The sequence below is a fragment of the Conger conger genome, chromosome 3 (assembly GCF_963514075.1).
Source record: "Conger conger chromosome 3, fConCon1.1, whole genome shotgun sequence".
NCBI lineage: Eukaryota > Metazoa > Chordata > Actinopteri > Anguilliformes > Congridae > Conger > Conger conger.
In genome coordinates, this window is record NC_083762.1 from 9673212 (window position 1) to 9700270 (window position 27059).

At 47.1% G+C, this 27059-nt stretch overlaps 1 protein-coding gene across 1 annotated transcript in view; it reads left to right on the plus strand.

Annotated features, from left to right (window-relative positions):
- Nucleotides 1-27059, plus strand: part of diaph2 (diaphanous-related formin 2) — a 482385-nt gene that overhangs the window by 346539 nt on the left and 108787 nt on the right. Inside the window, 1 exon segment of the mRNA XM_061234698.1 lies at nucleotides 20605-20728. Within this exon segment, the coding sequence (XP_061090682.1) occupies nucleotides 20605-20728 (124 nt within the window).

A 27059-nucleotide genomic window follows, 5' to 3' on the forward strand; every position in this document is an offset into this window, starting at 1 on the left:
CAGGAAAAAAAAAGTTTGTTGAATAAGAGCTGGAATTGTACCAACAGCCTTACTTTAATATATTAAACATGTTGGCAGATACAGGATAAACGAGTTGTTAAATTCTTATGTCAATAACACTTAACGAAAATCAGCGCATTAACTGTCTGCCAAACAAAAATTGTTTTTTATGTAATAAACCTGTGGGTCATTAATTTGTACTGTGGTTTACACCTTTTAAAACATTAAATGACATAATAAATAATGAATAACTGGATATCCAGATTTTCCCTTCATTACAACGATGTTAATGCCTCATCATCCTCAGGCACAATGCTTAAGCCCGGGAAGAGAAACTTATTTTGCTCAATAAAAAAAATCTTACCTAAATGGTCGGAGGGTTTATGAGGCTGCTGGAATCTTTGTGTGAGACCACATGAACCACTCTGCTGAAACCTTAAACCAGCCGGTCAAGCAGGTTCTGGTGCATTTACAACACTTTGACTGGCTGTTCACCAGCTGACCAACCTACATAGTCAAGCTAGTCAACCCATTTGACCACCGACTTACTCGACCGTCTTCACCTGCATTGACCAGCTTTGTCTAGCTAGACACCAGCTCTTACCGACCGCAGACCAGCTTTGACCGCCTAGAAGCGGCGAAAAACACAGCTTGAACCATCCTAATCTACCGTCGAGTCCCAGCTGGCCTTCTTTTGGCTGGGGTTTCCAGCAGGGCTGATGGGCTGTTACGCGGGGGGAAAGCGGCGAGGGGGGGATCTCCGCGCCCCTCGTGTCCCCGGTCCCTCCCCGCTGCGCGGGGCACGTGACTCTCCCGACGGAAAAGCTCTGTTTTTATCACGCCGCGGCCGCTCGGAGGACGGGGGGAGGGCGCGATCGATTGTTGCCGGCCAAATTGAGCTTGTGTTGAGCCGCCGGCCCGCGGCACATCGAGCCTCCGCGGCTGTCCGCCGCGTTTATCTTCAGGTGGCCTTTCTGCCTGCGCCGGCTCCGCCATTCTGACGCGTTAAGTCATAATGGCTATCCGCTATTCTTCCGAGGGGCTGCCAATAACATCTCGGGCTGAGGGGATTACTGCTCCCGTGGCCATTACCGCCCGCCCCGGCTCCCTCTGCGAAGACCTGCCCTGTTTCCCTGTTCGTCCTGCGACCTGCCTCTTCTTTCCCGCCATTAAATATGAATGTGTCAGTGTTACGGTGAAGAGAATGCTTTTTTTTTCCCCGGGTCAAGATTCAAGCCGCCGTTTGTGAATTTATGTTAAATTATGTCACTCTGCATGTCAGTAAACGCAAATCGATGAAAATAAGTGGGTAGTGCACTGTGTGGTTGTGCGTGTGTGCGCGTCTGTGCATGTTTGTGTGCGCGTCTGAGTGTGTGTGTGTGCATGCATTTGTATTTGTGTATGTGTGTGTCTGTGCCTCTGCTGCCTGTGTGTGTGTGTGTGTGTGTGTGTGTGTTTGCTACTAGTCCATGTGTATGTGTGTGTATGCATGCATTTGTATTTCTGTATGTGTGTGTCTGTGCCTTTGCTGCCTGTATGTGTGTGTGTTTGCCACTAGTCCATGTGTGTGTGTTTGCTGCCAGTGTGTGTGCGCGTGTGTTTGTCTTCTAAAAATAATTTGAGCCTTGAAACCAGCTGTTCATTCCTATTGTCTTTAAATGAGTGGCAATTTCATCCCCTGCAGTCCCATTCCAAATCACAGATGACAGAATGAAACGTTTACTGAGTTTGACGTGTTATTCGCAGGGAGGCCAGCCAATGCCCAGCACGTGGGACTTTGGCCGTGGGTAGACAATTTTCTTTTTTTTTTTTTCTTTTTTTAAATGTAAACAGCATTTCGGAAAGAAAGGCGACGGAAAAACAAGTGTGCCTTCAACGGAGGCTCGTGGTGGGCGAGGAACTCAGACAAACGGATTATATTTCTATTGTCTCAAGCTTAAATTAAGAGTTTGTACCACTACTTAATATTATGAATAATAAGCTGGCCACCCACCATCCCTCCACCCCTACACACGTTATTAACTCTGTTCATTAGCACAGATTATGATAGCAGAGCCAAGCGTGGAATTTGTCATCGAATTATCAGCGCGGAAATGTAGCAGGCGTGCCATCAGGCGAAGTTTGGTTTTTGAAACCCTTCGCCCATCCTAGTTTCTGTGTTTTTGTGTTTCTTCCCCCCCCCCCCCCCCCCTTCCTGTTCTTTTCACCGTTAGCTGCCCTGGGCGTTTCTCATTTCGGCAGATTACAAGTGAAAAGGCCTTGCAGTGCGGAGGCCTGGGGCGGTTTGTTAATGCAATGTGCTGATGAGCTGGGGAGACACTCGCCACCCCGCGGATGTGACCAATGACACAGGTGCTGACGGAGAGAGCCGCCTGGAGTGGTGGCATTTTTTATTTTATTTTTTAAAAAGGAAAACGCTCCCCCGACAGTCGTGAACTCCCAGGTCCGTCGTCCTGTGTGCCAGACGATGCCTTGAAGCACCCAAGGTAATGTCCACTTTACTTTTTTTTCAGTTGGCCATTAGTCTAACGAGCCCTGTTTTAGCCTTTCGGTTGCACTCAACGTCTGACAGGATGGAGTCATTTCACTGTGGGATGAAGGGGCTTCACACACACACTCTCATGCACTCTCTCTCACACACACACACACAGAGTCACAGACACACTCTCACACACGCACACACGCATACACATATACTCACAGACACGCACACACGCATACACATATACTCACAGACACACACACACACGCTCACACAGACACACACTCACAGACACGTGCGCACACACAAACACACGCACACAGACACACACGTACACAAACACACACACTCAGAGACACACACACACTTATATGGCAAACTTTCATCTCCATCAAATGAGAAATCAATCCTTCAAATGATGAAGCTGATAGAAATGCCCCAGGAGTGCTATACTAGCATGTGGTATGCACAACATTTCTCCCACTATCATCTGTTCAGCAGTAATACAGTACAACATCTTGTATTCAGTGTAGCTAGTGAGGCATAGTTGACATTTAGAGACATCAGTGTCGACATACTTTTTAAAAGTAAAGAGCATATGCAGCTTGAATTTGGTTTCCCATGCACCTGAGACAAGTTCAGTGGCTTTTGTTGTTCAGTTTCTTCTTCTTTTTTCTTTTTCTCCCCCCTTTCACTGCTTTTTGACTCCTATCAGAATCACTTCATTTGAAGGCTCCTATATAAGAGCTTTATAACTCCTTTATAAGCACTACATGGCACATTCATAAGCACTTAACCTATATAAGGATCTTGTGTCAGTTCACTTGGTATGTCTTGGCAATGTCACTTGCTGCATCAATGTTGACAACACACCATATGCCTATTTGCGGTTATTGACATAAGCGCTTATGAATGCTTGTCTACTGCTTATGAATGTGCTATGTAGTGCTTATGAAGGAGTTATAGCTGTTATGTAGGAGCCTTGAAATAAAGTGTTACCAGAATCATCACACATTTGTTCAAATCTTCCAAATGTAGGTAAGTAAAACTTGCCTATGAAATGGAACTGAATTTCTGAACTGAATGTTTTTAGAATAATTCAGGTTAATTTTCTCTGTAGCGTAGCAATAACTCCCATAGATTAATACCTTGAATTGTGCTGAGATCTGAATGTCTTTTTACCTTTGCTCTACCAAGAATTGAAAAGTTAAATGCATTAATTTGGAACGCTTATGCAATCATTGTAATAATTCCACGCGCCTCATTGTTTTACCATGCGAATAGAAACCTTGCAAAATTGGTCATTGTAGGTCTTGACATGCTGTATTATCAGTCGGAAATGGGAAATAGCACTAGGTATTCTCCTATGAGCACATGGCTGTGTGCATAAAGTAACCTATCTCTACATATTCTCCTATGAGCACATGGCTGTGTGCATAAAGTAACCTATCTCTACATATTCTCCTATGAGCACATGGCTGTGTGCATAAAGTAACCTATCTCTACATACTCTCCTATGAGCACATGGCTGTGTGCATAAAGTAACCTATCTCTACATATTCTCCTATGAGCACATGGCTGTGTGCATAAAGTAACCTATCTCTACATATTCTCCTATGAGCACATGGCTGTGTGCATAAAGTAACCTATCTCTACATATTCTCCTATGAGCACATGGCTGTGTGCATAAAGTAACCTATCTCTACATATTCTCCTATGAGCACATGGCTGTGTGCATAAAGTAACCTATCTCTACATATTCTCCTATGAGCACATGGCTGTGTGCATAAAGTAACCTATCTCTACATATTCTCCTATGAGCACATGGGTGTGTGCATAAAGTAACCTATCTCTACATATTTTCCTATGAGCACATGGGTGTGTGCATAAAGTAACCTATCTCTACATATTCTCCTATGAGCACATGGCTGTGTGCATAAAGTAACCTATCTCTACATATTCTCCTATGAGCACATGGGTGTGTGCTTACAGTAACCTGGTCAGGAAGCTGAATGTGGGACAGATTTTATCAGTGCATTTTGGAGAGGAAAGGGCAAACTGATGTTGCCCGTTTCATTCACATACTCGTGTTCCATTCTCGCTGATTTTCCCACTGATAATGAAACTCTGCTGTAAATAAAGATGGAGCCAATTTGAATGATGGAGATCACACCTATTATATTCTGAACAGCAAGTGAAATTCATGCTCAGTCAGGGATCCAGTTTTTGTATTATTTTTTTTTATACTGACGATATCATTGTTTTCCCTTCTTATCATCAAAGTCCCATTGCAGTCTGACTGTTTATGCTGTTCTAATCTTATACTGCACACGTGATCTCTCTCTCCCGCTCCCCCTCTCTCTCTCTCTCTCTCTCTCTCTCTCTTTCTCTTTCTCTCCCCCTCTCTCCTTCTCCTCCCTCTCTCTCTTTCTCCATACCGCCCTCTCTCTCTTTCTCCACACCTCCCTCTCTCTCCCTATCTCCTCCTCCCTCTCTCTCTTTCTCTCTATCCCTCTCTCTCTCCCTCCCTCCCTCTCTCTTTTTCTCTCTCTCTCTACCTCTACCTCTCCCTCTCCCTCTCCCTCTCCCCCTCTCTCGACTTCTCCCCCTTCTATCCCCCCATTCTCCGTTCTGCTATCCTGAAGGAAGAAAAGCAGGCAGTTAATTTGTCTCTCAGTTTGAAAGTCTCATTAAAGCGTTGATGAGCTTAAGGATCGCCTCAGGTGGAAGGGTCCGTTTATAGCTCTGCAATCTGATGCTGTCGTCTACACCTGGCCTCCGGATGCAAAAGAAAGCGTAAACGGCCCGTACAATATAATCAATACTGAGTGCGCCCCTCCATAAGCCCATTACGAACCTGTGCTTATTTATACGCGCCATGCTGATGGGATGTCAATACTATATGACATGTCTGCACGCTTTCTTTGATTGAGAGAGACTCCTTTTTGTCTCGGATATGATGTAACTTTATTTTTTTAGTAGGGTGACGCAACTCCAGACTAATTTATCTACAGCGTGCGTTAGTGCTAATAAGCCATCATACACCCAGAGAACAAGCACCTGTTATACACAAAGCCGGCCATGTTGCCCAGAAGAGTGAGTTCCTCTTTTTCCCTCGGGATGCACTTCAATACACGCGCCTGCTGGAAAAGCAGCGGCACAGAGCTCTGTTTGTGACAGGAAGTGTGAAAGACGTCATCCTCGCCCACTGCTCCCAACTTCACATGGCCACTGCTGAGCACAGTGTCACCAACACAGAGTTTACCGTCAAAGATGTGGATATAAATCTTCAGGTTATCACAGGGTGTGATAAAATCAGCTCCTCTACACAGCCGGTGAAGTGTGTTACACTGGAATATGTCACTGTATATATTGGCTGTAATTACACACACGCACAGCTCCTGTATGTTAGAATTATGATGTCAGCATCGTTCTTATCTTATGCTGATATTAATCCCGTTGTCTTTTGTTCTACACCGTAATCCTCTTAGGCTCTTGTGTTGTTGTTTGTTTTTATTGTGTTCATATTGGGTAAAACCATCCCTCGACGCACTGTACTGAAATGGTAATTGGGGAGGAATAATCACTGATGGTGTAGAAAGCACGAGAAGCATGTGTAGTGAAAATGGATATGAGGAAGTTAGTCAGGGCTTCACAATAAGATTGTGTCTCATATTTAAAGGCCGCGCCACATGTACATGGATCAGAACAGCAGAAGCGAGGCGTGTGTACGTGTGTAGGTGTGGTGTGTGCGCGTGTGTAAGTGTGTGCGTGTGAGTGTGTGTGTGTGTGTGTGTGTGTGTGTGTTTTTGTTTGTGTGCGTGTGTACATGTGTGCGTGTGTGTGTGAGTGTGTTGGTGTGTGTGTGTGTGTGTGTGCGTGTGTACATGTGTATGTGTGCGTGTGTACGTGTGTGTGTGTATTGGTGTGTGTGTGTGTGTGTGTGGGGGCGTGTGTGCGTGTGTGTGTTTGTGTGCGTGTGTGTGTGTGTGCGTGTGTACATGTGTACATGTGTACGTGTGAGTGTGAGTGAGTGTGAGTGTGAGTGTGTGTGAGTGTGAGTGTGAGTGTGAGTGAGAGTGAGAGTGAGAGTGAGAGTGAGAGTGAGAGTGAGAGTGAGAGTGAGAGTGAGAGTGAGAGTGAGTGAGTGAGTGAGTGAGTGAGTGAGTGAGTGAGTGAGTGAGTGAGTGAGTGAGTGAGTGAGTGAGCGTGCGTGCGTGCGTGCGTGCGTGCGTGCGTGCGTGCGTGCGTGCGTGCGTGAGTGTGTGAGTGTGTGTGTGAGTGTGTGTGTGAGTGTGAGTGAGTGTGAGTGAGTATGAGCGAGTGTGTGTGAGTGAGTGAGTGTGTATGTGTGTGTGTGTATGTGTGTGTGTGTGTGTGTGTGTGTGTGTGTGTGTGGAGACGAGCCGGCCCTCTGGAGCCCCGGTCCCCTCCCCCACAGACAGCGGGTCTCAGGCACGCTCCGGCATTTGGTTAGTGATTAAAATGGCGTCCCCTCTCCGGCGTTTGGTTGGTGATTAAAATGGCGTCCCCTCTCCGGCTGCTGTTGACCCCCGAAGCAGGCCACGCCGCGGCACAGCCGTCGTCCTTGAGCCCCGGAGCGGCGTAAATTATTCTCCCCCGCCGTGGAGCCGGCGAGCCTGTCTGCAGGGCGATCCGCCCGTCACCTGCCATCTGAGATATCTCAGAGAGGGCCCTGACCCCTCTAATGACTGACACCTCTCCCGCACGCCCGTTCGGCTCGCAGTAACAGCCAATCAAGGGCCCCGGCTGCCTAACACCTCCAGTGAATACATCATTTTCATTTCAGGCCCGCCGTTAATCACCACCAGAGGCAGCGGTGATGTCGCTGTGTGTGTGTGTGTGTGTGTGTGTGTGTGTGGTATGTGTACGTGTTTGTTTGGCGGGGTGGGTTCATGCTGAGAATGACTCACGGTGAATACGCAGACGTGTCTCGGGTTGACAGAGAATCAAACGTAGGAAGCTACAGCTCACGTTCCCCTTCTCACGCGGGAGCCGTCGGAACCGAGTGTACGGGAATTGTTTTCAAGAACCCACAAAATAAACGAAATTAAAACGAGCCGCTTTCGGAGCCTCGCAGCTTAAACGTACAGCTGTTTTGTTGATTTTTAATCTGGCATTGCCTGGAACGCCAGCAGGAGGAAGGCCCCTGATCATGAGGTGCGTTAAGTCTTCCCCATGCCCGGCCTGTTATTATTTTCTGCCCGGTTGTCACGGCGACTCGGTAATGAAGACCATGCCGGAGCTCCGCAGGCTGTTTCCGCGGCACATAAAGGGAGCCCAGGTAGACTAACACCTGTCAGTGCCAGAGAGCATGCTGGGAAATGAGTCAAAGAGGGCTTTGAAAGCCGCATCTGCCACCGCCTGCACACCGGAATCCTGATTACCCCCGCCCCGCAGATGTGCCCGTGCGCCCTGACCAAGCAGCGCGGCGCCCTGCCGCACGCTGACGGCAGAGAGGCCTGTCGGGCCGTATCCAGGCCCAATCTCAGCCCCTGCTCAGCCCCAGCCAACGCAGCGCGGAGGCGCGTCTGCAGAGCTAACAAAGGCCTCGTGGGGAAATGACACAGTCATTACGAAGCCTTCCTGTTGCACGCGTGGTGGATATACACTCAGTGAGCACTTTATTAGGTATTTTTATTTAATTTATTTCATTTTTGCAGTATAAGAAACCTTCCAGTATCTAGTCTGGATTCCGGGCCGGTTATTCTTGGTCCCCTGAAATGGGGCTGGATCGCCCAATATGGATGTAAATACCCTCACATTAAAGGTGACAGTCTGCACTTCACAGTGTGTCATTTAAAATGTGAAAGAACAGAAATGTACCACTGTACAAATACTTATGGACTGCACTGTATGTGTAAATTAAAATTTGGCAAACATATGTTTACATTTAAAACACAAACATATACCATTTTCTAGAGTACTCTATTTTTTGGATTTTGGTTAAACCGCTTTTTAAAGCGGATGCAAATACAATACTCTGGATTATTTATTTGTTATTGGGTAGTATTTGGATTGTTTAAGTGGCTTGATTATTTAGTATTGCATGCAGAACTCTGAATCTTCGGCCAGTGTTGCTTCAGGTAATTGAAAACGCCCTAGAGAAATTGGAAAAAGATAACGCGATGCCGGCTAATTTATCAGTACAATAAACTGATTGGTCAGCGCGGCGTGGACGGGTGGCATACTGAGTTCTGTGGGCGTGCATTGACTTGTGCACAGGGTCACACCGCACCACCTTGACACAAAGACTGCAGGCAATTAATTTAGCGCTACGCTGTAAACATGGCCATATAAGGGCAGGCTTTCACTTCCAGGTCGTGATGCCATTCACAGAGGGAGCTCTCGAGCTGTGAACCTTTCTTCAGAGGCTCACAGAGAGCAGACCCTTCTTAAAACACGTCAAAGGAAAAATAAAACGCAGTAATAATGAAGTAACGTAGCCTTATCTGGAGCGTTGAGCTATCAGCTCTTGTGAAAGTGAGATGAGTTTGGCGAGAGTATGAATTTTATACAGAAAGTAAAATGTTGACCTTAAAAATTGCCATGGAAACAAAATGTTAAAACTGCTCTGAGACAACTTGAGCACACTTGGTGCTGACAAGTCTTTGTCAGAATCCGGCGGTCCCTCTTGCACTTTAAACAGATTAAATGGCTTAATCAGAGTCTCATTTATTTATTGCTTTCAGGGGGTGACACATTGAATTGGTAAAAATAATATTTTGAATTGATTTTTTCTGAGACGTTATGAGATCACCTGCATAATATTTCTGTAAGTTATTATCCTGAGTGCTGTCCTCCCATCACCCATCACCCATGTTTCTCTGGTCTTAATCGCAAGAACCACATATTCCACTATGCTTGCACTTACACTGCAAGGGGCATTCAATAAAAAAATAAAATTAATAATAATTGAAAATATATTTTCAACATGCAGCATATTTTTGTCATCCAAGAGAGAAAAAAAAAAGAAAAAACTGTCTTTCCATAACTCCGCTGCAAAATTGTTACGTAATATGGGCAACTTATAATAAAAAAATAACAAGAAACAGTTAATTGTTTTGTTATCAGTTTGAAAGCTTTTTTTGCTGTTATGTTGTGTGATTTTCTCCGGTAAGGTCTGGACTCCCTGCCTCCCCGTCTTCATCTCTTCTGTGTAGTGCACCATCTGACACAGCGAAGGTGCCTCCGCTTCCTCTCCGGAACAAAATAAACAGGCCCGGCCGCTTAGATGAGTAGTTACAGGAACTCAGTGGCTCAGTCAGAAGTGTGGGGTGAAATGACCTCCATCTTGCTGTAACGCACGGCTTTGATGGTGCGAATGAGTGGCAGGTCAGGACTCGCCCTCTTTCAGGTCATCTTCACCCGGGCTCTATTCTAGCTTGTTCCGGGAGCCCTTATCCGGGCCGTTTGACTCCTGTGGAAGGTCTTGATTGAGCTCTCTCTCAAGGTCTTTGAGAGGGCCAGGGAAATAAAAAGCACTATTGCTATTGAATAGAATACTTAAATGGCAATTCTAGCAATTGTGGGACCGAATATAATGTAATTCAAGTCACCCATTTGATCTGATTTTGTTCCTGTATGACATCAAACGTCGACGTGACTTACCGATTCTGTTCCATGAAATTCAAATAAAGGGATGAATTGCTGCCTAGAAACAATGCCCCGTTTTAAATATTCTCAGAGGGCACCGCTGTTGTTTTGGCACATTTTCTTGTTTGTTTAAAGCTCAACTTGCCCTTCCCAAAGGCATCAACGGAGTGCTGAGCAATCATCCGTGTTGGTTGTTTTTAAGAAAGTGGAATCAGAAACGAAAACAACTTTACAACAACTTTCCTTTTGCATAATTGAACATAAATTAAGTTTTAAAAAATAAGCACAAAAAAATAAGTAAGTATTCCCAATGCAAAAAGGATAGAAACTGTGTTGTACGGTACAGAGAAGAATGAGGAAGTGTTGTGTGGTGGTGGGGGTGAAAGCGCTTCCGTTATTGTGGGAATGCAAACACGGTGATGAGAGACAGGGAGGCTTGGGGGTTCACCCTGCGGCTACTGACCACGGCAGCAACAGAGGACAAAGGTGTCTGTTTACCTGTAAATACCCCTCTCCCCCCCCGGCCTGGCCATCTGCTCCTCCAGCATTCTTCATGCATAACTACTGTCTGCTCAACGAGCCCCCACTCCCACTCCCACCTCCTTCTCAAAGTGCTCCAGTGTTTCCAGTACGGGAGCCTTTTCTCTGACACTCGGTCCGTCCTGATGCATGGGCCCTTTGTCTTGCTCCAGATGTGTTTTGGCCAGAGATGCCCCTTTCTCCTTCCCAACCGCAGTGCCTCTTAATCTGTCATCAGATGCTGATTGTTGGGCCTCCCAAGAAAATGTCAAAGCAAAGACATATTATCCATCCGCAGCTGCGGTCTGAGAACAGCCACTTCATCTGGCACTTCTGCCTGATTGCATATGCAATGTGTGTTCTGTTTCTGTCTTTGTATCTCAAATCAAATCAAATCAAAATTTGTTTGTATAGCGCATTTCACAAACAATTGCCGCAGCACGCTTCACAGAACGCCCTGGCCTCGACCCCCGCAAGAGCAAGCCGAGGGCAACAGCGGCACGGAAAAACCCCCCGATCGCAGACCGCCAGAAACCTTGGGAGGAACCAAACTGAAAGGGGGGAGCCAAGCCTGCTCCGGCCGGCTCAGGGTGTGGGTTTTAATGACCGACGCGGTCAATCGATCGATGGTGATCAATCTAAAAAGTGATAGATCTATGACTCGGATTCAATCAACATGTACTTAACTTTGACACATGAAAAATGCACGCGTGCTTCCCCCCCCCCCCCTGACAAACCTGTTTTTTGTCCCTTCGAACTGTCAACACTTGTGATTAATCATTGGTAAGTGTTAAGGACGCACGTTAAATTGATTCCAGACCGTAACGCAGCTTATACGTTGTGATATGAGATATGCTACGCAGCCCATTTTCATGTGATTCTCAGGGCCTGACTTCACCTCTGGTCGGGTCCCAGCTTTCCCATCAATTACAGTGCGATGTAACCGACTCCATTTGATATGACTCCTGAGATACTGCCCTGCCTTTGGTTCCCATAACTGCCAAAAAGCCCACTCTCCTGCCAAGTCACTGCTTTATTCTGTTTTGTCTGGTGCAGTTGAAATTGTGTTTGTTTTGTCTGCGTGGGCTGTGCTCTGGCCCTGTCATTACAAACATTACATTGTGAATGTTTTTTTATTCGATAACATAAAATCCACACAGCTGTTGGGCCCTTGAGAAAGGCCCTTAAACCCGCATTGCTCCCCTGCTTAGTCTAATCAACTGTAAGTCACTTTGGATAAAAGCATCAGATGAATGACAAATTATATAATTGTACCTTGTTTGCTGACCTCTCGCATTGCGGCAGTTTATCCGTGTTCTGGTGTAAGTTGACGGCCTCCGGATGGCGGGGTTAGGTGGTATGTTTGTTGCTGAGCTGCAGGGAAGTCTGGGATAGAGTGAGGCGCTCGCCCACGTGACAGCGTTTAGAGGATCCTGGGGGGGGAGCGCGGGGGCGGGGGCGGGTGGGGGGGAGCGGCGCTTTCATTTCCAGCTCCGCCGCGCCACTCCGCTCCCGGAGACGCGGGGGCCAATAATGGACGCCTGTCAAACGCGGGGAGACGCCGCGGAGCCCCGATGCAGAGGCCCACAATTACCAATCGCGTGTTTGATAGCCGCCGCGCAACAAAGCGCCAATCCGCCACCGCCCGCTGCTCCTCACGCTGGGAGAGAGCGCCGCTGACGGCTGCCGGAACGTTCCGCGCGCGCCCGCGCAGAACACCTCGCCGCCAGCGCCTCTCCACTGCCTGCTGTCTTAAGAGGAGACGATAATGCGCAGCTCCTGCCACGGCCGCCGCTCCTGTTGCTTTTTGAAAGCCGTTTTTGGACGAGGGTGTCAAAAAATAATGTAAATAATTGCGGTCTGTCTGTCAGCGATGCCCCGTGTATTGTTGAGTGTGTCGTGTTTGAGGTTCTGCCTTTTTACCGTGTGAAACCTGGGACACTTTCCCGCCATTCTTTTGACTATTTGAAGCCTACACCACTTGAGCATTTTATTTAAGTGCTTTGCGTGTTGAAAATCAACATTTTCCAAAATAGCATTCATTCATACTTTTTTTTCATTGTTCAAATGATTTCTCGGATTTTCAAAAAATAAGTGGAATCTGTGGATCTGTGGAGCCAAAATATATATTTTTTTAACTGCTGCTTCTCGCCAAATAATAAAAAAAGAATATTATTACACTGTTCCAAAGTTGGTAAAGGCAATTGCTACAGATACAGGTCTGCAACTAGCCAGGATACAGCAGGCCCGTTCCTGGGTTGTCAGTAGTTAATATTAGTAATTCACTGTGGCAGGTCAGAATTGACTCTGTAGCAGCAGGGGGCTATGTCTGCATAAGTTATTCCTGATTATATCCCGGGTGTTTGCCAGCTCCCGGAGGCTTACTGCTGTCCCGCGGGGCTGCTGGGTGACCTGGTGCACAGACAGTCCTCTGCTGAACCTGGAGCTGATCTCATCTGTCTGCCCTCCAGATCCTCTGCCTCTTTTGTTCTTCGGAGTGGGTGGCAGGGTAATCGTTTCAAAAAAACACAACAACGCACTCTTCAATTTCTAGTCGGGGGACTTGAAATAAACAAAAACATTAAAAGCTAAATGTGAGAATGAAATAAAATGTGTGTGTGCGTGTGCACGCTTGTGCATGTGTCTGCCAAAAACAAAATAAAAATCAATATGTCCAGTGTGTTCATTTAATGAGCATCTTCATAAAAATAGTATCCTACAGTGTCATTACACAAATATTCATCAGGCCAGGTGCAATACTTGTTTATTATTTCCAGTAATTACTCTTAGCAGTCCATTTATTATCTTTAAATGATAGCTTTTTCTTAATTGCATCAGCAAAGATTTAAAGATTTGCAGATTCCCCCTGGGTAAGCATCTTTGTTTATCCAGCATATTCTAACCTTCAGGTTTTGATTAATAAATCCTTAAAATCAGAAAATAAAAGCCTGCTTTTAATTATGATAACACTTTGCTTAAGAGAGGGATTTTGGGAAAATAGAAATTAAAAGAAGAAATGGAGCGCACGTAAAGAGGATTTATTTTTCTTTTTCATCCGATTAACACGTCATTGATGGTGAATTATATTAATGTTCAGTTCTGTTTATAGTATGGATTTAAATACCCCCCCCCAATGAAATTAATTGGAGAGTGCACAAAACTATTTACTGTTTGTTTTCTGGTTTGAACTGATAATAGCATTTCTAGAGCAGCTTGCAAGGAGCACGCGTTCGATGGTGGAGGCACAGCTCTTTTGCTTTGTGCTAAATTGAATTGAGAGCATTTCTCTGACGGACACGTGAAATATTGGCACAATTTTCCCTATGGCAAATCGTATTGAAAGTTATCAAGCAAAAACGAGTTTGGAATTGAATGTCAGTCACACAGTGAAGAATAGTGAAAAGTGTTTATAGTCTTGCGGGAACTTATCCGTTCTATGTATTTATTTATTTATTTATTTGCTGTGCATCGTTCTCGCAAATTGACCCGTTTTTCCGTCTTTTTTTCCGTGACCTAAGCGATCCTTTGTCTCTGCCGGCATTGCATTCTGCCCTCCCGCAGAGTCGGGTAATCCATGCACAGACACTCTTATTGCTTTGCTAATTTGCGCAATTTCACTTTTGCTCCGTGCAAGTCCTCTTTGATTCCGCGGGAAAGCGGAGCATGTCGAACTGCGTTTGTCCCGTATTCCTTTCTTTACCGCGCAGCCAGTCGTCAACCGAGTGCTTTTATTCCCTGTCAGGTTCCCCTGAGATAAAAGGTGGAATAAGGAAAAGAGATTTAGTATCATTAGAGTTTAGGCGCTTGTGTGAACTCTTTGAAATGCGAGTACATTAGCCGAACTGCAGTAATCATGTTTAAAAGTCTCAGCGATGGCTTTGATATTCGTGGCGTTACATGTGACGGCGTTTCGGAAAGGCTGGTGTTTATTTCCCACAACACTGAAACCGCCGTTCGGATCAGAACAGGAGCTCGCTTTCTCTCCGCGCGGATGCCCCAACCTGTTCTCCTCTTTCCCCGTGCTTTCAGGAATGTCATTTGAAGGATGTCTTCCTAAAATACCGACTGTTGTAAATGCAGGAGCCGTTCGGATTCATTAAAATTCAGTGTACAGTTAATAAGCCGGGGCCATCGTGAATTGCGCCCACTTCGGGGGCCCAGTCTTCACTTTTCGGGTCTCTGGAGCTGGAAACTCATTTTGCTGCTGATTAAAGGGCCGATGCGACTGAGCTTCTCCAAACTCACGGGTTTAGTGGGGAAGAATGCGGAGAGCTCCTCTCTCTGTAGCGTAATGAACCCCTGTCTGATGGCAGTTGGCGTGCCTTGTAATGTCAGTTAATTTTTTTTTTTTTTTTTTTACCTTTTTCCCTCCATGCAGAAATGAAGTCTTAATTTGTCAAGTGCCTAGCCAGGGCTTTGAGTCATGCAAACACATCTTAATTATGCCGTCTAAAATAATTGTAGTTGAGGACAGATAAGGTTATTAATACAGTGCTATTATTCTGATTCTATTCTAATCTTAATTTGTTCGATGAACAGCCCCTCCACCTACAGTAACCACACATAAACACACACACATACACATGCACACACACACATAACCACACACATGCACACACACACACATAAACACACACATACACACATAACCACACACATGCACACAAACACACACATACACACACACATAACCACACACATGCACACACACGCACATAAACGCACACACACACACACACACACACACAAAACACACACACACTACAGAGAGTAAACAGAAGCAAAAGTACTCTTACGTATCATTGGATGACCTTCTGGTTTTGTTTCTATTCCATTTAGCGCTCATTGCATACGCGCTAATGCAGAAATCTTTAAAACCCTATCCTTTACACCCCGTCGACGGCCGCCGTCGTAACAAATCGCTGTCTCCTTCATAACCTTTGAAAGTGTCACAAGAGAAGGATGAAATATCGGAATCCCTCATCCATAAATTTGGATGGAGAGCCGTCTCCTAACACATGGCTGAATGTAATGTTGACACGTTCGCGTTAGAGCAGATGATTTGCTGTTTCGTACGGCGCATCCGTTCGGCTTTACGGCGCCTGAGTTCAGTTTTGTAACGGCGGTTTTGGGCGAGATGAAAGGGAGCCGTGTCCAGTGCTACTGGTCTGCTCTGTGCCCATCCCATGAACATAAACGCCGTTTCGGGCTTACCCATCGGACGGCGTCCACAGTGAACATACACCGAGTCTCAGCGTGCCATTCATTTGGAGAATTTGTCTTCTCCGTGTAGCTCGGTGATTCTGAACCTTTCCCGTAATAAATTTGGCGTTGAGCATCACCGCCTGAACATCGTTAGCGACACTTGCGGAATTCAAACAATTACGCAAACAAAAGTATTTCAAACCGGCTGTCAAAATGCTAATTATTTCGATTTTACATTTCACATTTTTGTGTATTAATGTTCTTCATAAGTGACTTGTATAGTCTCTCTAATCAACAGTTTTTCAACACAAATCAACACATTTTACACCTCTACATCACATACATGCATTAATGTGTTGCCCTTGGTCCCCATAACTGTGTAACTCGACTGACATTGGTGTGAATGAAACGTTGCATTATTAACATGCTGTTTATATTGTCACTTATACTGACGACCAGCAAATGAGCAAATGCTCCCACTCCCACCTCCCGATCCTCCAGGATATCTAGAAATGGCTGCAAGTGACCTTTATTAATTCTAACATAATGGAGTAAAAATATATTAAGACATTTTTATTGAATGATAAGTTTGTAAGTCGGCTGAAAGTATATTGGTGGAAACTATATTTTCCCCCTCTCTCACAGTGTAATTGTGCCTTTTCTAATCGCAGTTCGGTAAATTATGAGAAACGTACGCGCTTTATTTTTTCCAAAGAAATTGCCTGTTGCCCATTAAAAAGTGTCGAGGCCTTAAATATCAGTAATGGGACACGGCATTATCCTATACTGCAGAAGCCTATTGCAAGCAATAGCAACCTTTTGAGGGAAATATTATTTTATGATTACTCATTTATGAGTAAATAGCTAAGCTTGGCTTAAGATGATAAATGAACATTAAAATGCCTAATGCTTTTGTAAACCTGCAGTAGAAGTAGAATCTACTTCTTCTTGAGCTGCGATTTTCTTTGGATTTCTAATTTTATGTTTTCGTCACAAACTTGGTTATTCCTTTCGCCGGATCGGTTGCGCCCGGTGCCAAAAATATCGTCGGCGTTCCGACCCCACATCGCTCCCAGGCCCCGTGTCGAGTCTTATCTGATGCAGCTGTCAGCGCGTACCGTACATATCCGGCCCAGCACCTCTGAGCACACAATTTAAACATGGATGATTTAAATCCATTTTAAAGAACCACTGTGAATCGATGCGGCTAGATGTTCAAAAACAAATCTCTCCATCCAGTCGCTAAATATTCAGAAACAAATCTCTGCTTCCAGCAGCTGCTTAGAACCTGGGAGAAGCTCTATTTCTCTCTGTAGCAAGTAGAGAAAATAGTTTTTCCACATGCATAGTTTCCTGCTGTGCAAAACGCTCCAGTAATGTATTTCAAATGCACAAAAAACACAACAATGACACAATGATTTCCCACCCACACAAAACTATTTCTGTGGTTATTTACAGTGTCCTCCAAAATGATGGGCACCTATGATGGAGATGAGCACAATAAGATGGCCTTCATAAAATACATAGCAGAAGTAAGGAGTTCTATTGTAAACACAGGACAATGACGTACTTCAGAAAAGGCTTTGCTGCACTAGAAGACTAGTTGTCCATGGCGTTTGTGATCAGTTTGGGGGAGGAAGAATTTGACCGTCTTTCAAATGCAGAATATTTGCATCATCTTGTCTGCACTGTGCACTGCCTTCTTAAATTGCATTTTAAATTGCAACTGTTCCTGATTATGAACAAATAGCATCACCTTTGATAATGTCACCTTTGAGAGGCTGAGCTTTCTCACAGAAGCATCACCCATTCTGAGTTTCCTATTAGCTGTCTCTCTCTGTGGCACTGAATTCTCGAATCAGGATAGAAGTATTCTCACAAACTGTTGTGAGTATGATGATTGAGATGATCTCACAACATACGAATGAGGTGTCATAGAGAAAAATAAAATCTCTGTAATATATAAAACCTCGGCAATAAGTACAATGGGATGCAGACGTGTGCGCTGGGTGTCATTAAAATGAGCAAACAGGATTCATTAGCTTCATTTGCCATGTCCCAGAAACACAAACCCAAAGATGAAGAGAGAACTAAGAGGATTTGCCTACCCCCTCTGTTTTTTGATCTATGTGAAATGTGTGTTTGAAAGATATTAATGTGGCTGTGGTCGTCCTTTGTAAACAACGCAGTCTTCTCGTTAAGTTTATTAATGATATTCCAAAATGAGGGGTGCTTTATTTAACAGTGGCTTCCTGCGGTGAGCTCCGGTTGCTTGAGTGATGGCTTCAACGGCTTGTGTTTATTTCCCGAAAGCGCAGGATGACCCAAAAAGGCTCACGCTGCCCAAATCTCTGGAAATAATGTGTTAACACGGGCCCTCGTTACCTGACGCTGTAAACTTCCTTCTGAACCCGAAACCATCCGGAACGCTCCGTCTACAATGCTGATAATTGGCCATCATAGCGGTAATAGTGTCATAATTAAAGGTGAGCCTTTTAGGAAAGGACACAGTTAGATTTAGCATCCGCCCCGGGGAAAAATACGAGGAAGCCGGTCTCTTAAATCTCTGTTTTTCAGCGTCTGTGTTTATGACAGCGGAATGAATGTCTTTTTTTTTCCCCAGACTGCACAGCTCTGCAAACATTGTGTAAGTTTGGAGTTTCTGTCGTAAATCAGACTCCCCTGGCACTCCACGCCGTCTCTGGTGCTTAATGTCACGGCTGCCCAAGCTGCTAAGATCAGAGACTCAGCTCAATTATTAGCAGTCATCGCTGTCAACAAGCCGCGTCGCTTATGAGCTTTTTTTTTTCCCCCCCTCCTCTTTTCCACGCGCTGGAAAAGCCACGAGCGGTTTATCACTGCGATACATCTGTGTGTATCTAATCTATCCGTCTGCAGCCGGGGCCTCGCCTCGCCTCGCCTCGCCTCCTCTCCCCGCCCCGCCCGGGCGTAGCATCCAGGGATCACGCTAACACAAAAAAAAAACACACCACCGTTTCAAAGTGTGTCTGCGCGGTGGCCGTTTGAGTAACCACAGTTCCGTCACCCTGCGTTTGACATCCCCCCCCCCCCCTCGGATCCCCACGCCTCATTAGGGCCCTGATGAATGCCTGCCGGGGGAGCGTATCCTGGACCCAGCCCCCTGATGACATCCCTCCACAGCCGGGGCCTCGTCCCGGGTCCTGCAGGTTGACGCGCGGAGCCCCAAAAAGCAGAAAAAGGGAAAAGCGCGGGCAGGTGATTGAGGGAGTCCTTCGGCGGCCATCATGTCATTCGGCGCCTTCCCCGGGCGGTTACACACGCACCTGTGTTTTAAGGACCATTGCACCTGACGAGGGCAGTGAACCGCGGCTTGTGCGACTCCTGCTTTCGCCAAAGGCGCTTCTGCTCTGAGCTTGTAACTAGACGGCAGGGATGCCTCAAAGACAAGCCGTTTCCTTTTGACCAGCGTAACGAGACCGAAGTGAAAGGAACTTCAGGGGCCCTTGAACTTATTTGCCGACCGGTTTTCACTCAGGTGGCTTTGACATGTCGGCGCATTGGCCTTTCCGTATGAAGGGTAATCTGCACTGAACGGCCCGCTCTGAATGGCCGGCGTTATTGAGTCAGTCCGTGCTTCAAGGAGACTGCTCTTTCCCCATCTTTTTTCCCCATGTACGGCGTGAGTTTAATCTGCTCTGCGTTCGGCTATGTGACCACTTCAGGTGAATTTGACGGCCAGATAATTTATTTCGTCTTTGCAGGGCAGTGAAAGTCTGTATCAGATGGTAGAGACTAACAGGGGATGAGAAACGTCTGAAGTCCTCGGTGGGAAAGGGTGGGAAATGAAGCCCCTGGGCTAAGTCTCCATTAGCCTCCCTGTTGTCCTGTTAACCCTCGGTCCTCTTCATGGGGCGTCGGAGCCCGGCCGTGCGGTCCGCCTCTTTCCTCTTTCCTCTTTCCTCGGCGAAACGCTTTCCCTCGACGTGCTTCGGCCCCGCCTGCGCCGCACCCCGACCGCTCCCCCCCCCCCCCCCCCCCCCCCAGACACCGGGAGATCTTTGAAGTTCTCGCTTGAAAGGGCCGACCTCAATAGCGGCGGAGAAGGATCCCGAGGCTTTCTGTAAATACTGATTACCGCCAGGTTAATGAAGCGGCCAACCCCGCTGGCTCCCGGCCCAGAGCGGTAAAGCGAGGGGGCCGTACCGCGCGCGGGAGAACAAAGTCCCGGCACCGCTCCGCCACCCGCTACCCTCCTGCGCCGCTCAGGTGAGTTCGGGCCCCGGCAGCCGCAGGTAGCCACTGTTTGTTTGCCTGTGATAAATGACCGATCCTCACGCCGGCGAATTATCCAGAGGGGCTCGTGTGAGGGGAGACTCGCCAAACCCAAACAACGGCAGGAGTGGAATTAGGGAACATTCATCGCCTTCGCACTTCTGCGGCGGCCTGATTGGCCGATTGTCTGCTGAGTAGTCCCCGTTTTCCTCTGCGTTCACCTCCACGGGCCACTTCATTGGAGCCGCACGGAGCCCTCAGATGTCGCGGAGGCTGTGAGCCCGTCCTCCCCGGCTCTCCTCAGCTAAAGGAAGCCGGCTCGGGGAGTCCTGAGAGAGAGATTGCGCCGCGTTATTGTCGTTCGGGCCGTAATAATAAGGGGGGGACGGGGCCCCTCTCTGCCCGTGCTGAAAGCGCGGGGATGTTACGGCTCTCCGGGCGATGTGAACGCGGGAATGTCCGTGCAGCCAGGACGCTCGTTTAACTTCCGCCTCTCTCTCTCTCTCTCTCCCCACCTCTCTCCACAGTGTCCGCTCAGATCCTGAAGGCCAGCCTGGACACCATGGAGCGCCACATCCAGAGGCTGGAGAACGACATCCAGAACTTCCCCAAGACCGAAGACAAGCAAGATAAGTTTGTGGAAAAGATGTCCATATCCTTTCTGTGGGTCTGAGGTGCTTGGCGATGGGAGCTATGATCGCTGGCGTGTGAGTGGGAGAGGGGGAGCCTGGTCTTTGGGTGCCAAGTAAGAACATAAGATGTTCTTTTTCAGGAAATAAGCAATCCAGCCTGTTTTGGCTCATGTTTTTGCTGACAGTGTAAAGGCTATCCAGTGGGGGCTGGCCTGGCCTTGAATGCTCCGTGCATTCGTTTTACCCTTTCCTGTACTGCGAGACCTAGCAAGTTTTTCTGTCCTGACAAATCCGTGCAGGGGAAAAACCAAACAAACAAACAAAAACATCCGCATGAGCTCAGTTTTTCGAATATTATATTTACCTACGTAAGCTGGCTCTGAGGATTCAACTTGAAATGTCTTTAGGGATCGACATTATTAATCCCGTTCACAAAGAGGAGAGACTGAAGAGTGAAAACGGCCTTTATGGAATGGCACCTGTGAGAGTGGTGGGATTATGGGTAATGGAGTCTCCTGTTGAGCTGCTCTATCAGATTAGCTTTTCTGTTCCCTGATCGTGTGCCAGTTCAACACTCTGCCCCATGCCACCCCCCCCCCCCCCATAGACACTCACCGTCTACAGACATTTCACCTTATGATTGTCACTAGAACTCTACCCCATGAACCCCACACATTCCTCTAGTCTCTCTGTAACTCTATTTCACACTTAATCTCTCTCTCTCTCTCTCCCTCCCTCTCCCTCTCCCTCTCCCTCTCTCTCTCTCTCTCTGTCTCTCGGATTATATTTTCTTTTCTTCCTTGTTTCAGACAGTACAGTATCTCGGCAACACAAGCAGACTACACATTCACACCCATGAACACTGATGTATGTTTATCCCAAATGATTATTACATTTTTATTCAAAGTAACAGCTGGAATGCTTACTTTTCTGTCTTTCCAGCAATGAGCGTGCAGGGTTATTAACTGCAAGTAAGAGTCATTAATTGCAGTGAGTCTGCTGTGCTAATTTATTGAGTAATGACACTTTCCACATGTTCATTTGTCACACGTCTGTCAGCATTTCATGCCTTTATTTCCTCACACTGGGGGTGGTCTGTCCAGCGATTTGGGTGACATTAAAGGCAATGGCCTGCCGTTTTGTAAATAAGAAATAATTTGTTATTTAGCTGACACTTTTTTCCAAAGCGACTTATAGTTGATCCGACTGAGCAAGGCACAACCCCCCTGGGGAAATGCGGCATTAAGGGCCTTGCTCAAGGGCCAACAGCTGCACACAGCAACCTTCCGGGTCCTAGTCATATACCTTAGCAACTAGGCTACAGACTGCCTGATACAGAATGCAGAAACCGTCTTCTTGGCAATCTGAAGCAAGTCAATGGGAAATTTAAAATTTTTTAATAGGAAATAAAAAAAAATGTATGTATGGCCATACATGCAAAAAGAATAAAAGGAAGTGTAGTTTCTGAGGTGTAGGACATATTGAGGAGGGAGACCCTAATCTGAGTATCGATTGTGCCTCTCTGTGGAGAATGTGAACTTGAGTGAGAGGAAACAGAGGAGCACAGACGCACTGCAGGAGTGCCACTCCTCTCCCCTCCCCTCCCCTCCCCTCCTCTCCTCTCCTCTCCTCTCCTCTCCTCTCCTCTCCTCTCTCCCCTCCCCTCATCTCCTCTCCCCTCCTCTCTCCCCTCTCTCCTCTCCTCTCTCCTCCTCTCCCCTCCTCTCCTCTCCTCTCCCCTCCTCTGCCCACTCGCAGACACCCTCCCCAGAGAACTGTAAAAGCTGCCTGCCCTTAACCGGAAGCACTGAGGAGCCTCGAGTCTCCCCTGAGCTGTCACTAGAGAGAGAGGGAGGGAGGGAGGGAGGGAGAGAGGGAGAGAGGGAGAGAGGGAGGGAGGGAGAGATGGACACACGGATAAATAGTCACAGAGATGGACAGAGAGGGAGACTGCGTCCCTCACTGCTTGTGTGCCGTGCTTTGTCAGTGCGTACGCATTTGTATTTCACGCTCGTAATGCGTGTTTAGATGCTGCGTATTGACAGGTAGGGACACATTTACAAACACACACACACACACGCACAGAGGATGAGGCTCATTATCGACCTGTGTTCATGTACTGCTCTGCACTTATTCACAGTATTCACAGACGTATTTCTTGCCAATAAAGCGTTTTGAAATTAAATTAGGAATTGATAGCCGCTGACCAAGGCAGGAGGCCGTACAATGCATACAGAGCGGTGTGTCCTTCAGTTCAGAGATTCTCCTTTGGCCGTTTTTATTCCCGCTTTGAAAAGGTGGACAGAGATGGAGGCTGTGTGCAGCATATGCACCTTCCTTTCACTCCCAGAAGTATTGGTGTGCCGTGATGGTGATGACTGACAGCCGGCGTCCTCTCTCAGGGACGGAGCAGGCATTCTTTCTGACCCGGAGGAACCCAGAAGCCATTTGATGTTACCTTTGTGGTTCGCAGAATCGATAGGAGAAACACTCTCAGTACAGCCAGCACCGCGCTGTGATTAAAACATGGGCTCGGAGACAGACAGCCCGATGTGGAGTCTGTTTCTCACTGCACTGTCTCTCAGCCCCTAGTGGGGCACTGGCCTGTGTTCGACCCCCTCAAAAACCGCTAACAAACGAGGGAGAGCACTCGGCAGAAATCAAAACGCTGCATTTTGAGAACAATCTGATATCATTTGACGTGCGGAGACGCTAAGAGCCACCTTCAGCCTCTCTGGATGAACAGCATTGTCGAGCATTGCTTCGCCTGTAGACACCGCTCCGAAAGGCGCACTTCCAGGTGTGCTGCCTTCAAGCGACTCCATATTTTATATATCTTTTAAGATCTTGGCGAGAGAAAAGCGTGTAATTTAATTCTCCTCGTAATCTCGCTCTGTAGTCGTCTCATTGTTTTGTCCCTCCTCTAAACCTCCGGGGGAAAGCATAAACAATAACGGGTGTGAAAAGGATTTCATATGCAGAACATTTTGTTTTCTTCATTCCTGAAGCAGCTAACTCATCAGATTCACAGCTTTGCCCATAAGGTACTGTATCGGGGCGGGGGGCGGGGGGAGGGCACCTGAGAAAGTTAGATTCACACTGTGAGATGGAGTGATAGAAAGCAGAAGAATAGACTGATTTGTCACAGGTTTTGCTTTGAATTGGGTTTGGCTCTTGGCTCATCAGATATATCCGTGTCACACTTCACAGGGTTTGTCTAAATGACAGCCCTGGAATATTGCATTACCGCCGCGGCGTCTGCCTCACGCCCGGCCCCGCAACTACACGTCTCAGACGGAGACCTTGTCAGCTTCACACGCCGGGCGGAAGGCTTTGCTCTGTCAAATAAATTATTTTATTTATAAAAGACATAGAGGCTAAGAATTCTGGAGGGATACAGATGTGCTCTCTCAGACAAGCCTTGGACAGGAGGTGAATCGAGAAAAGTCTTCACCGAAAAGAAAGCCGGGAGAAAAAAAACAGACACGCCACAAATTGAAGTCTCGGGATTTGACGGTTGCTCGTCGCTGCGGAAGTGGGGTAACGGAGCCCACCGCGATGCTCCGAAAGGGTCTTTGAAAAGGACCTTCCGGTAAACCGATATCAGATCGTGTGGAACTGCAAAGCAGCTCGGTAAATCCATGGCCCATGCTAATGCGGCGTGCGTGTTTCTCACTCACCGCCTCACCTGCCCGGCGTGTTAATTAAAATGATTATTTCATTTATCCCTTTACTTCCCAGGTGGCCCATGAGCAGTTGTACTCCCGAACAATTCAATCAAAACATCTGGTCCGTGAGGCATTGACCGATACTTATGTGCTTCAATTACTGAGTCAATAAACGCGCAGGCCTCGTGCGTTTGTTATATCTCCTCCTGCTCGGGCGTTGAGTTCCGTGTCCCCCCCCTTCCTCTGCCTCACCACGCAAAACCGTCCGGCTGAAAGCGTTTTTAACTCCCAGAGCATATATTGATATATTTTTTTTTTCCTTTCCATTACTGTAATGTATGTAAATGAGTGAGCGGGGTGTTTGTTCAGCAGTTTAGTGATTTGCTCCTATCAGAAGTAATGGGAGGCAGCCCGGGCTCTTAAATGAAGTACGGCCCGCCCGAGACCTTTAACTCACGGCGGGGGGTTTGGTAATGGGGCCTGCACCGATCTATAGACGGCGGAGATTAAGTGGTTCGACCCCCGGGGGGGCCGGGCCCTCGGGGGACGGCTCTTACAGGGTGCTTAATGGGAGCGCGGGAGGGGTCAGGGTGGCGGCCCGGGCCTAACGGGGCCTTGATGGATCAGGGCGCTTGTCGAATAGATCTTCCCGTGTCCCGCGCGCCGGCATAATTCATCCCTTTGATATTTGCCGTAACCTTTTTTTTTGGTCCCCCGGGCCTCCGCGAACACGGAGCGGCCATCTCGTTTCTTAAAGGGCCGGACGCGCAGACGTGCCGTGTTTTAAACCGGGAGCCTCGCAGGTTTCGTTATTATTAAAAACCGTCTGGCGCTCATTTCAGATCCATGTAGCTCACAGGTTAAACTGATCTTTTTAAACTGTCACTATTGGTACACCACTTAACATGTGAGCAATGCTAAGCTGTGATTTCATGCTTATTGTTAAGCTCGTGATATGTTTTCTTCAAATTATTTCTGCATACTCAGTAAGCTATTGGAAACCTTGAAACAGCAGGGAAACTTGGTGGAAATATGAGGCTGCTAAGGTCATCCTGTGTTTAAAAATAAGAAAAATAAAAGTGTACCAATGCAGAAAAAGTTGGCTGAGAGCCGCAGGGCCACAGTTCTCAGGTCAGCTCGCCCGCGGGGCCGACCAGCGTAAACCTGCTGTTACCAGCTCCATCAGCCTACAACCGCCAACCAGTGTTAACCTGCTGTTACCAGCTCCATCAGCCTACAACAGCCAACCAGTGTAAACCTGCTGTTACCAGCTCTATCAACCTACAACAGCCAACCAGCGTAAACCTGCTGTTACCAGCTCCATCAGCCTACAACCGCCAACCAGTGTTAACCTGCTGTTACCAGCTCCATCAGCCTACAACAGCCAACCAGTGTAAACCTGCTGTTACCAGCTCTATCAACCTACAACCGCCAACCAGTGTTAACCTGCTGTTACCAGCTCCATCAGCCTACAACAGCCAACCAGTGTAAACCTGCTGTTACCAGCTCTATCAACCTACAACCGCCAACCAGTGTTAACCTGCTGTTACCAGCTCCATCAGCCTACAACAGCCAACCAGTGTAAACCTGCTGTTACCAGCTCTATCAACCTACAACAGCCAACCAGCGTAAACCTGCTGTTACCAGCTCCATCAGCCTACAACAGCCAACCAGTGTTAACCTGCTGTTACCAGCTCCATCAGCCTACAACAGCCAACCAGTGTTAACCTGCTGTTACCAGCTCCATCAGCCTACAACAGCCAACCAGTGTAAACCTGCTGTTACCAGCTATATCAGCCTACAACAGCCAACCAGTTTTAGCCTGCTGTTACCGGCTCTATCAGCCTACAACAGCCAACCAGTGTTAACCTGCTGTTACTAGCTCTATCAGCCTACAACAGCCAACCAGTGTAAACCTGCTGTTACCTGCTCTATCTGCCCTGGCATCCATCAGCCTACAAGGGCCAACCAGTGCGGAAGACACCAGTCACACCTTCTGAAATATCCCCAGACTGACACCCTCCCGCTGATAGGAGTAATGTAAAGACTCTCCTGGTTTTCTTATTTGAATTACCGCTAATGAAAGTGCGGCCTCTTTATCGCTCCGAGGCAAGGAACCGTCCCAAGAGCAACAAGACTTATAGAGAAGTGCAAGTCCAAGGAGAAAGAGCGCGCCATAAATCCATGCATCGAGCTCGCGGCTGACTTTTATTAAAGGTTCTGCTTGTAGTTTCTTTTTCTTCCATTTATATTACAGTAATAAAGCAAACGAGGGCAGAGAGAACAGATATGTAGGTTTTGGAAACTGTGTGTACACATAAATTCTCCCGCCCATTAGTGTGAAATAGAGAAGAACAAATAGGGCATCTGGCTGAGGGCGTCTGCTGCCTGACGGCCAACCAGGGCCCTGCTTTTAGAGTGGGAGGAGTCCGCGGCACTTGACCGTGAGAGTTCACGAGCGGGCGTCAATACAGGCGGGCCAGACGTATTGTCTCTGCCGGCAGACTCCGTCTGCATTCCGTTTTGTCTGCACCGGCTTTTAAAGACGACAAGAGCCATGAGAATTAAGCACAATTGTGCCTGGAGATTCACGATTGTTAGTAAAATTTTGTCAAAGGCTTGCCATTTCAGTGAGACGTATTCGGTTAAATGGTAAATGTAGAGTATGTAAGAAGTGTTTTT